This window comes from Drosophila guanche, unplaced genomic scaffold (genome assembly GCF_900245975.1).
Source record: "Drosophila guanche unplaced genomic scaffold, DGUA_6, whole genome shotgun sequence".
Taxonomy (NCBI): Eukaryota; Metazoa; Arthropoda; class Insecta; order Diptera; family Drosophilidae; genus Drosophila; species Drosophila guanche.
The window spans coordinates 3,335,221-3,347,850 of record NW_022995748.1 but is presented as its reverse complement, the minus strand read 5'-3'; the positions used below and the strand labels follow the sequence as shown (position 1 = coordinate 3,347,850).

Below are 12,630 nucleotides of genomic sequence, written 5' to 3'. Positions count from 1 at the left end.
AAAGAACTTCCACGAGTATGGCTTGGCTGGGGTTCTGGTATAAAATAATGAATTAAAGGATATTAGTTTATGTTTTAAAAATCAGAGACGCGCATACGTCGGCGCATTAGATTATTGAGCTTCATGTTCAGTATGTAGATCTTGCGTTGGAGCATCTTCTCCTCCTTCTCGAGAACGAGTGCCTCCTCCTTGCGTTCGATATACTCGCTGACACTGGGCGCCTCGTACTCCTGTAGTTGGGCGCGCAACTCGTCGAGGGTCACAGAGTCCTTGTCGTTGTGTAGCTCAACGATGGCCACTTCCTTTTCCAGCTTGGTAATGGCACGAGACACCTCCTCGGTGCGATTGTGTACCGCACGCATCTCGGACTCTAGGTTCATCATGGCCTGCTTCTCCTCGGTCATGGCCAGTGAGGTCTTGCCCGTGACGCCCTTCAGTCCCGCCATGTGAATGTTCTTCTCCTCCAGCTGATTGATTAGCTCCGTGCGCTTGATGATCAGCTTCTCAAAGTCGACGGCCGTGAGGATTCCACTTAGATCTGACTTGGTGATGAGATCAGCACGATGCTGCTGGCAGGTCTCCTGCAGCGAGACAATCGTTAGCTTCATGGTGCCGAGCAGTGCGCGGGCATTCTTGAACCAATTGCTGGTGAATTTGCGCAGCTTTCGTTCGATTTGTCGCTCTGTGGCCGACTCCAGGAAAGCCACATCGTTCTCGTCGCGCAGAAAGTGCAACATGAAGTTGTTCTCCGTCTCCATGGTCTCCTCGCTGCGAGCACGCAGCTCTTCGATCTTGGCACGCAGTTGCTTTACCTCCAACATGGCTGCGGAAGACACATTGGAATTGCATTTAAAGAAAAAGATTATCAAGTTTTACCATTCCTTTCGATGTCCACCACACGCTTCTCCACTTCGGCAGCCCTTTTCTCAGCCATCTCTGCCTTGGCTTTAAAGTTCAGTTTGTATTCCATGCCGCGACGCCTATCGGTTGCAGTGGGCGACAAGGAAGCCAGATGAGATGTGGAGAGGGGTATGGAACGCTTGGAGCTCGACTGCCGGCTGCTCATTCGCTGACTGCCATGGAACGAGGCACGCTGCTTGTTCTGAAAACGTTTCAGTATCGAAGTGCGACGCTGTCGCAGTCCAATCAATAGCTTTGGATCATTCTTCTCCAGGAACTCGACCATAATGTAATTCTCCAGCTTTATTGTGGCCACATCGTTGTGTATTTGCTCGATGGTCCGCAGCATGTCCATGGCATCGAAGGTGGCCAACCGTAAGTGACGCTCCTCGGGCGTATAGTTGCGATATTCCTCCAAATAATATTTATACATAATGGCCGAAATGTCCAGGTCCTGCGGCTGCACAAATTCCTGCTGTAGTGCAGCCTTGCTGAGATGCGACTTAATTTCGGACTTGCGGCTCATCGACGGATCCGTCTTTAAACTGTGCTGCGTAATACTCATCTTGGGTGTTGTTCGTTTTACTTAATATTAGTGCAGAAATATATCGATTGAAGATTTAAATTTGTTTGATGTATTATTTCAAAAAGTTGTGCAGGAAAATAATGGATAACTAGATTATAAGTGATGTATATTGATATAAGAAAATATGAAAGAGATGATTATTTATAGCTTTACCTACATAATTGTCATAATTTATTTAAGCTGAAACACTAATTTCGTATGCCACCTTTTTTGCAGTTGGGGCCGCTGGTCAGAGCTCCTGGAATTGGGTTCATTTAAGCGCGGCTGGCGTGATATTGATGTTGAGGATTGTGCACGCATAATTGTAAGTATTATAAACCACAGACAGATTAAACTTTTAAGGACTGTATGGACTCCCACTTAATGATGACCAAGCTATGCTAATATTGAGAGAACTTTAGGTTTTCGCTGAGTAAAAACACAACTTCTCAACCTGCTGAAAGAAATCAAACGGACAGAATACTCAACATTTAAGAGAACTTCATAAATAAAACCTCTACTTTTCCCTTTCCACTTACAGCTCCTCTACTGCCTGCAGGTGTACAAGGGTGACGAGAAGATCAAGACATTCATTTGGGATCTCATAACGCCCACGGAGGATGGTGAGGTGCAGAAGATCAGCAGGGATCATAGTGGCCTACACAATTTGGTGCCACGAGGTAGGAATGCCAAAGGTATGGTAAAATATACATTCACGCACACTTCCCAACTGCTGCACGGACGCATAGAGTTATCCACGAACAAAGCAACGCATCAAATAATTGTACAAAAACAAATCCTACACACTTCTGTAAATGTATATCTTCTATATTTTACTTTGGACTCTTTGGACTACCTAATTTTATTGGTTAAACCTTCGAAAATACTTCTATAAAATCTAAAGAATTTAATACAAGTCCACAAGGTATCCTCCATTTTTGTGTAGTGATGTTTTGGGTCTGTGTCCCCCCTTCTACTTCCTGGCCCTCATCTGGTGCCCCCCTATTGTAAAACTCTCATTTCAAATCATAAATCTCTTGACTCGGACCACGACTTACTTTGAGTATGTTTACTCTCAACGACTCGACCGACGACTGATGAACCAAGGAAAAAGTGTGTGTATATTTTGTTGCCATGCAATTACTATATTTAAATCTTGTACATAAATATTCATCATCTAATATTTAAGCCCACATTGTAAAATATTCATATTATTAATTTATATTGTATTGATTTATTTTTGCATATTTGATTAGAAAATGTAATAGGAAATACTAATACATCAGTGCGTAATGTAAAGCCTCATCGTGAGAGCGGTTAGGAACGCATAGGATCGAATTTTCGATTATAGTTTTTAAATTTTTGCATCGTTATGTTGATTTCCTAGAAAATGTATAATATAACCATAAAGAAATCTTAGGAATCACCGCGAAAGTTACTGTTTGAGGTACTCTCTAGAAATTTATTCGTTTTCCGAAAGCAAAAGCTCCCATTTACATATATAATGGATAAATCTTTGATAAAATAGCCCTAAGGGAATCTTATTAAATTATCCATAATCTGTTGATGCATTACATTATGTAACGCTTTTAGTTTTTTGAAGAAATAATCTTAAATTAACATCACAAAATCAACAAACGTGGATAAATATCAATTAACTGCACTGCTATGAGGCCACTATGGTACTCCAGCCCATTTAAAGTGTTTTGGCTAGTATTTTGTAATGTAAATTAGATACCAAACTTCGTTTAAACGAAAATAAATCAAAATCCATTGTAAATATTCATTAAAATTCGCTGCATTTGTTATCAATTTGCAGTGATCGAAGATCAAGTAGAACTGCTAACTTATTCGCATTCATTAAACGCACAACAATCGAGCTGCCCTCAGTCGAATGCAAAACGACTGAGGACAGCTCGAAGGAGTCGAAGAAAGTACCCTAATACCATCTATACAAATGCTTGACTTACAGGACGCAATGGTGGAAAGTCGAATAAGGAAACTGGCGGCTCAACCCCGGCACCGGGGACAGCGTCGGGCAGCAATAGTGGCAACACAACCCCAGCTCACAAGTCGAGTGCTCTGGAAGGAAGTGGAGACAAGGATGGACTCGGCGGTGGAGGAGTCAGTGCCAGTGCTGTGGCCGCAGCGGTTGCCACGCCAATGAGCATCCATGATCCGAATCACTGGAGCAAGAAGGAGAAGTACGATGCGGATGCCTACCTCGAGGGCGCCTACAAGAAGCATTTGGGCAGACACGCCAATAAGTGAGTCACGTGTGGAATCGAATTTGTGCAGTTAACACCACTCCCCCGTTCGGAGCAGCAGGAACAGCCTTTTACTAACACTTTCTATCCATATTCTTCTCCCTTCTCTTTCGCCTCTCTTTCTCGTTTTGTGTTTCGTTTATTGAATGTTCTTTTTCACAGGGTTTTGCTGCGCGTGCGAATGCTCTACTATATACAGCACGAGGTGATTGGTGAATTTGTTCAGCAGATCAAGGATAACACTCCGATCAGGTAGGACTGGTGCTTTAATCGAAACTCGCTCTCCTCTCAGCTTTCATCATACATCTTGTTTGTTGTTGATTGATTGATTGATTGATTGATTGACTGACTGATTGCTGGAGCGTGTTACATAATTAATACATTTTTTTATTGAATCTTTTTATTATTTGTATTTGTATAGAGAATTCTTTCTTTTTCTATTTATATACTAAAAATGCCAATTTGTCAATTGTTTTGATTATTAAATGTGTTGTAAATTAGTTTGCTTGGACTTTAAACAGCTGAAAAGAACTCTTATGGAATCCGTTATCGTTCCTCCTGCTGCACTAAAGTTCCAGCGAATTACAGCTCTGACTATTGCTCCAACTTAAGCTCTCTCTCTCTCTCTCTATAGTTGTGTATTTAACTGTAATTTCTTTCTCTCTCTGTCAATGTATTGTTCGATCGCTCGCTCTCGCTTGTCCATTAATACTTAACAAATTAACTGTAAACATTCACACACAACTCTACATACATACATGCTTACATGTATTTCTCATGTCTAACACACATTCATTTTATATACAGTACTAATTGTTTATGTGTGAAATCTGCCTACTAATACAAATCCTAATGAAAATATTCTGAAATCTGTTTATTTTTCGATATTCCCTTTCGATAACCGACTATATATTAATATAAAGATCCCATTTTGCGATTTCACGTTTCACATAACCTTTTATATCTACTGTAACAACACTTTCACACACATTTTGCCGACTTATCTTTGGCGCACATTCGTCGTTCACTTCTACCTATCGCTGTGTGTTTTTGTGTGTGTATTTTTGTATTGCTTGTCAACTCGAATTTGTTTAACCAACCGAAAAATATTTAATTGATTTCATTATGAATATCTGTACAAACCCCGTACGATACTACCGACAAAACTGCAGCAGTACGAAAGCCAAGCAGCAGCTGGCACTCCATATGGAAAGGTAATGTCCCTCGAAACCGCCATATATCGATCGCCTATCGTTCGCTCTCTCGCACGCACGCATCGCAACACGCTCGCTATTTCGCTCGCTCCTCCATCCAAGCAGGCGAATAGGGATATCCACGCTACTACTCCCACTCTGTCTCTCTTTCTCATATACTCCTCGTACAGTCGTGCAGTCGTCCTCATCTGCAAACAAAAATCAAAAGAAAAAATTTAACAAAATTAAATTTTTACATTTTATAAAAATAATTAAATTTGTATATTTTTTGTACTTGAAACAAAATTCCAAATTCCACAAAAATGGCAAAAACAAAAACGAAGTATAAGAAAATGTTGAAAAATTAAAGATAAGCATTTTGAGTTTTGCTTTCGTATTGAATTTCTCTCGCATTTTGTAGTGGTAAAAATCTGTAGTGCAAATTGGCTATTAACAAAAATATTATTTTTTATTACATTCTGTTTTATTTATTTTTTTTATATGTTTATAATTTTTTCTTTAATTTTTTGATTTTATTTTGTTTTATTTATCATACAAACAAACAAAAAATGATTTAACTTGAAACAATTGAAAACTTGTACTAAAAAACTGCATTTCTTTTTGCGCATTTCTCAAATCTTACGCTCTCCCTCCCTCCACTTTCGTATCGTATCAAAAACACATTTGAATCGAAACGTTTATCGAACGCAATCGAATGTCTATCGAACACGAACGACTGAATCATGTAGCGAGCTCCCCATTCGCCCGCCGCCAACGCCAGATCAAGTGCCATCCTCATGGTGGAATCCCATTTGTTGTGATAAGAGTCTATTGGTCGGAACCTACAAGCATGGCTGTGAAATGTATCGTCAAATGCGCGCCGATCCCAATCTGTGCTTTGTCACCCATGTGGGCGCTGGTGCCGGTGACGATTTGGCCGTCACGAATTTGCCGATGTAAGTGCTCAAAAAACAAAAAAAAATTGAAACAAAAGTAGTTAGCATAGCATCATTAAGTAATCCAATCCCGCATAAGCCACATACTGTACTAAAACTAGAGATAATCCAATACCCCCCATATTACATGCTCAGACTCTGACCAGATGTCAACGAGAAGGATAAGGATGCAAAAAAAATGCTTAAGTCATTCGTTACCATTTGCACAACTATCACTCACACACATGCAAGCATAAATCATTTAAAATACATTTCTTAAAATTTGTAAATTAAAATAGGAAAAGCATTCATAAAAGTTATAAAAAGTTATATTCATAAAAATTAGCATTCAAAAATGTATCGAAATTGTTGCGCAGGAAAGATTTTGATAGCTGTATTCGATTGTCTTAGAACTAAGAAGAAATTAAAGCATATCATGGTCCCACTAAACATGCTCTTTCCATCCTCCTGGTCACTTACGTGCACACACATTGAAGCATTGTCGCATTGAAGCCTTTACCATCCACTGAATGTGTGTGCTGTGTGTGAGTGTCTCTTGAATTTTCTCTCAGTTTGTAAGCAAATCTTTATGTGGCATGTGCCCCCCGACCCAAAAGCAAAGTCTCTTAAATATTTTATGTACATACACCTGTGTTCAATCATTTAAATATTTTATTAATATCTTGTGTGATTTCTTGAACAGAATCGAAGACGATGCAAATTCGAAGCACGATGACGGCGACGAGGTGGACGATGATGGGACGACAACGACCAAAGATTCGGACTCCACAAAGTTGACGGGCGGCGACAACAAGGACTCGCTCGATCCGGAGCGTCCCAGTTCGTCGGGTAAGACCATCAGCAGCAGTAGCAGCAGCGGCGATGGAAACGGCACGGAAGCGGCCACCAAAGCTAAAGCTAAAGCGAATGCTAATGCCAGCAGCGACCTGGAATCGTCGTCGTCTGGCCCGACTGAGGGCAATGGCAGCGCCGTCGAGGCGATCGCCGATCCGCAGCCAGCTGAAGCACTCCCAGAATCGGCAGACCAAGATCAAGAAACGAAAAGCACAAAAGATAAGGCTAAGAGCGAGGTGCCATCCGGTGAGGCAGTCGGAGCTTCCAGCTCCACCACGGGCGGCACCACATCCTCCTCCTCGACACCTGAAGCTGACTCCAGTTCGGTGGAGGCAGGTGGAGATGCTGCTGCGAGTGGGGTGGATGCGATGATTGTCGACTCTGGAGAGGTAACCAGCGCATTGGACACAGAAATGGAAACAAAGACAAAGAACCAAAAGAAAATCAATGGCGAGGAGGCTTCTACGACAGCTGCTGCTGGAGGCGCCGCCGAGGATGCCGCTGCCATTGCTCTGGCCGATGCTGCCAGCTCACCCGAATCATGCACTAACGCTACCACAAATATCACCACCACCACCACCACTACTACTACTACTACTTCCATAACCAATCCATCCAACACCACCACCACAACCACCTCGGCGTCTGCAGCGGCGACGGCCAATTCAAACACCGAAAATGCTAACTCCAACTCAAATTTAGGCCTGGACGAGGAGGAGAGTGTCGCTGGTAGTTATCCACCGACAGTGGCCGCTGTCGAGGATGCCACCACCATGTGGCCATCGATGCAGGATCTAAACACGCGGCTCCGACGCGTCATCACCGCTTACCAGCGCAACTACAAGAAGGAAGAGCTCAAGCAGCAGCAAAAGGCCAAGGTTAGTCCCAGTAAAATATTACTCCTTCAATCACAACCAAAACCCCACCATCTGTACCACCAAACACCAATCTTTATTTATATTCACGCAACTCACGATTTTATCTGTCCTCTCTGTCCTCCAATTAATTCAACGAAACTTGGTTTCTAACCTAGGTAGAAATGTTATTCAAAAACCATTTTGTTTTTGACTCTGAGGTTATAAATTTGTATGTGGCTTATCTGTATAATATTTGGCGTTTAATGTATATTTTGCAAGCAATAATACATGCGTTTTGGAGGCATTAGATGTTCGATAAAAGGGTTTAATTCAACTCTTCCACAAGTTATATCGATTAATCAGCTAATTCTATCGTAGATATCTAAAGCAATCGAATTTAGCGGAAAAGCTCGATCGTTTTAGGATATTTGAGCGTTGACTCCATTGAAATGTATTTAACTCCTAAACGAAATCTATTCGAATTCTTTAAAAATGTTTTAAAAACTTAAAAATCATTTCCCACATGATCATTCTTGCCTACAAATGTCCTCACCTAACGCATAATCAGATCACTTTTTAGTCACTTTTTCACTTGTGTTTTTGTTTGTTTTTTCACCCTTTACTATTTGTTTAATCATTAAATTTGTCGTAGTGTCCAGTGTTGAAACGTACGTAGTTTTGTTGCTTAGCTGTTGGCCCGTAGCTTAGTCTTTGCGAACTGTACACCGTAGTTTAAAAGTAGAACAGAACGGAACAGAACGGAACAAACGAAAGACAAACGACGAGACTTGCACGAGACAGAAGACTGAAAGACCCAAATCGAGAACCAAGAACCGAGAACCGAATCCGTAATCCCAAAAACTAAAGAAAATTATAAAAGCAGCCAACAGCTGATTAACAAAACTATGTACCAGCTGGAAGATGCATCTATCCTGAAGGATGCATCAATCAGTCCATTCCCTTAACAGACATCAATTCATTGCCCAAACCAAACAAAAAACCCCCCAACATATCATCCAGAATTCTCTGATTTCTCATCCATCTCTCCCTCATCTGTGACTCTCATGATTCTTGTTCTTGTTGTTAACTGAGTTCTTACCACAAAAACCCCAACCTCTCTCTTTCTCTCTCTCTCTCTCTCTGTGTCTGTCCCTCTGCCCCACAGCTACAGGCATTGGTCTCGTCAACGCCACCGCTATCGGTGCCCACAACGCCTACCCTTCAGTCCATGCAAATGCAAATGCAGGGCGGTAGTAGCAACACCGGCTCCTCCGTCGGTGGCTCCAATTCGAGTGGCATGGGCAGTGGGTCGAACAGCCAGCTGCAACAGCAACTCGATCCGAGTGGACGCAGCCTTCAGGCACTGATGCAATCGCAGGGCGCCAGCACATCGGCAGCGGCGGCCGCTGCAGCAGCCGCAGCCGCTGGCGGCTCAGCGGGCGGATCGGGGTCGACGGGAGGAGGCCACGGAATGGGACAGCAGAGCGGCGGATCGACGGTGCCGGCGATGCCCACCGCCGCCGATATCACCCTAATGTTGAGCATCCTCAACACCACCGACGTCAGCCAGTTGGCCAATTTGGATATCAATAAGCTGGCCATGTACCTCGTCAGCATGAACAATGTACGCTAGTGATGAGTACCACACATTATACTATATTTATTATACACAATATAACCCCGATATTCATTCAATCCACCCCCTTTGCCCAACCAATCAACCCCCTACTCACCCACTTAATTGACCGAAAACACTCCCTCTCTGATATTCTTTCGAGGGCTGTAATAGACCATGAACAGTCCTCTAACCTTTCCTTCCCCGCCCCCATTGGAAGACTGTAACCCACACACTGACACGAAACCAAACATCACGTCACGCCACACAACAAATGCCGTTCTTCCTATTTAACATAACCCATAACACCACTTGTACAAATTGAATACTAACTGCATGAATCATCGAAATAAGTAAAGATCTACCAACAACTAAGTGTATAACTATGATCGGTAACTAACATGATTACTTTCACATACATATCTATTTTCTATTGAATATAATCGATATTTCTATCTCGAAATGTCTATAAATATTTACTATGGGCTAGTATTTGGTAGGATACTGGATATATTTGGAAGGAGAGATGTCTAAATATTCGATAAATTACAATCCTTTATCAAACCATTGATCAATTTATCAACGATGGTCTTAATTGTGATCGAATTTAAAAAATGAATCAATTAATCGAAGTACAAATATTTTTATAATTAATTTTCAATTGTTTGCAATCCGTTCTCTGACTTATGATTTTCAAAGCTATATTAAAAGATTTATCGATTGCTAGAACCCATTGTTCGTGTTGAACAGAAGTGGTGAAGTAATTCTCCCTAATTTGCTTAACTATCCCAAAAAGAGCACATCATAGTTACTAGAAATTTCAAATCAGCGTTGCAAATTAGTCGATACCTCGATTCAAATTTTAATAAGTGCTTCCCTTTCGATACACAAACCCACCCACCCATACTTGAGAATATCGACAAATCTTTTTAGTGGAAAACGAAGGCTGGGAACCATGTCGAAGACCAATCCAACAAAAAAGGTTGAAATCTGACTAAATAAAAAGTAAATTTGACATCCGCCCATCCCCACCCATCAACACCAACTCCTCTGAGGTGTAATGTGGTGAAGTGAGGTGTGGGTGAGCGCTGCCGGCGGTCTGTCCCCTCGGTCTATGAGTGCCTCTCTGTTTCTGTGTGTTCGTGTCTCTTGCCGAATGTACAAACAAAAGTGAACGATGACAAGAACCGAAGCCTCGACTAACTTCGGTAGAAATGCCTCAAAAAGCAGAGGTAGAGCAAAAGCAGCCACAGAGGGAGAGCGCAAATACACTTATGCTTAATTTATGCAAAATAAAAGAAATACATACACTCGAAACTTGAACCCGAAATGGTGCACACGACCGTTGCTCAGATTATGCTCGGAAGTCAGTCGCTTCTCTCCCTTAACACCCCCACCCCACCAGCAGATGCTTCGCGAATGAGCAGCCAAAGCGGAGAAAATGTCAAACCACTTTGCACACAGCAAAACACCCTACCCCTACCCCCGCATCTTCAGCAAGCCAATCCATCCCACCCTCCGCTGTTTCCTAGTTGTGTTGTACAAACCGTTGCTTTCGTTTCCTTTTGGGGCTAGCAACTGCCAACAAACAGTGGAGCCCACCATGTATTGGCCGAAAGGCTTGGGTCAAATTATGAGCGCAGAGTCAATTGTACAACCTGACGCGACGGCTTACCACTGTAGTGGAAAGCAGCCGACACGATGGGCAACCACGACGACGACGACGACGACGACGACGACGACGACGACGACGACGGCGCCGAAGCTGCCGCCATTATCAAAAGGCACAGCGAGCCATCAATCAAACCTACAACAAAACCAAGAACAACAGCACTAAGAGTAGGAAAAGAAGAAGAGCAGTCGTAGCCAGCAGCAAGAAGAGCAAAGCCATCTCTTGGAATACCCTTTAGGGTAGTATAGTTTCTTTGAGCAGATGTTGGCAAAGCAGAAAGAAGGTTAATTTGTATGCAAAAATAGAGGAGCGAATATCGGTCGAAAACCAATGATAATACATATAGTTCCAGTTGGATTTTCTTGGAAATATTTAATAAACATCGAATTTCCACATCATATAAAGGATTTATAGTGTATATGCTCATATGCTTCGACTCCGAAGCTGGCATTCCTTTCGTGCTGCTCTTATTCTTGCCATGCTATGGCTGTTGTTGTTCCTGTTGTATTGACGAAGTGAAGTTCTTCTTTGGTGACGATGATTGTTGCGGCGGCGTTGGTGGACGACGACGACGACGACGACGACGACGACGACGACGACGACTACGTCTGGTCGTTGAGTATTCGATATCGGGTGGTTTCTGCTTGCCTGCCGCCTAGCTACACGTTTGGCTTGGCTGTACTTACCACCGCCACCGCCTGCCCCTGCATGTGTATTAGTTTTCCATGCGAGTGTCTCTCTCTCACTCTCTCTGTGTGCGAGTGTAATTTTACATTTTCTGGATTTATCCAATGTTTAATTTTTTTTCGTGTGCGCCCACCCAAATGGCAGCGGATGAGGCTGTGCTTCTCTCTTTTGCTCTCACGAACTGAATTATTGAGAGGAATATGTGACTTGGGGCCTGGCTTTGAGTGTGTGTGTGGTGACGGTGACCTGTTCCTGTTTCTGTCTCCGTTTCGGTTTCTGTTCCGTTCCTGTTCTGCATGCCCCAGCCGCAGGCGTTTCGATAAAGCAGCCTAATTGTGCTCATTTGAGCTCCCATCTTCATCTCCCATCCACTCGACGTTGCTTGGCTTTCGTTTCGTTATGCTTATTTTTCTTCGCAAAAGGCCTTTCTTCCTTCTCACACTGCAGTCGCAGCTTAAAAGCATTTTTTCTGATTCCTTTTTGCATTTGCAACGTGTATTTAGAACACAGGCATAGATCTCTCTCGCTCACTTGCTTGAGTGTGATTGAGTTTGCTTGTGTGTGTGTTTGTGTGTGCATGGCTTTGCGCTATTCTTTTTTGTGCCAATCTTTGGCTGGAAATGGGGCCCAGCCGAGCCCACCTTCGATTTGCTTGGATGCTTTTGTTGCTGACCGCTGACGCTGCGTCGCTGTTGCTGCTCTGTCACTGTTGCTGCCATTCGATTTATTATTTTATTAGCATTTGGAGCTGCTGCTGCTGTGCACAGTGGTGCAGCTTGGATAAGTATCAATGTACCCATGTACAATATAAAAACTACTAGTTGGTACATGGTCGGGATTTCTGTACTAAAATGTTAAAATGTACTATGGAACTAATTCCAACTAATGGAATATCCAAGAACAATAACACCATTATATAATTTTTGGAAATGTAGAATTTCTGATCATCCCAATTTTAATTTTGTTCCACTGTGCGCTTGCGCATCACGTGTTGCTGTCGTCGCATCATCTCGTTTGAATGCAGCTGCTGCGTCGGCGCATTTTTCCCTTCTTTCACACCTGTCAGTCGTAAAACATTGGAAAA

At 42.6% G+C, this 12,630-nt stretch overlaps 2 protein-coding genes across 17 annotated transcripts in view; one reads left to right on the top strand and one right to left on the bottom strand.

Moving 5' to 3' along the window:
• Positions 1-12,630, top strand: part of LOC117584433 (serine-rich adhesin for platelets) — a 36,643-nt gene that overhangs the window by 9,656 nt on the left and 14,357 nt on the right. For 4 of the 16 annotated variants that reach the window (XM_034273337.1, XM_034273332.1, XM_034273342.1 and 1 more), the window contains 8 exons: positions 1,703-1,790; positions 2,007-2,160; positions 3,438-3,732; positions 3,895-3,984; positions 4,905-4,946; positions 5,675-5,881; positions 6,564-7,593; positions 8,738-9,196. In XM_034273337.1, coding sequence (XP_034129228.1) covers positions 1,703-1,790; positions 2,007-2,160; positions 3,438-3,732; positions 3,895-3,984; positions 4,905-4,946; positions 5,675-5,881; positions 6,564-7,593; positions 8,738-9,196 — 2,365 coding nt within the window. The remainder of the gene's footprint in view (positions 1-1,702; positions 1,791-2,006; positions 2,161-3,437; positions 3,733-3,894; positions 3,985-4,904; positions 4,947-5,674; positions 5,882-6,563; positions 7,594-8,737; positions 9,197-12,630) is intronic. The other 12 variants (XM_034273345.1, XM_034273341.1, XM_034273344.1 and 9 more) reach the window with 10 other exon arrangements.
• Positions 68-1,522, bottom strand: LOC117584438. Its single transcript, XM_034273350.1, has 2 exons — positions 877-1,522; positions 68-823 (listed from the first exon to the last, which is right to left on the bottom strand). Exons 1-2 carry the CDS (start codon positions 1,463-1,465, stop codon positions 75-77), a joined length of 1,338 nt encoding a protein of 445 aa, XP_034129241.1. The 5' UTR covers positions 1,466-1,522; the 3' UTR covers positions 68-74.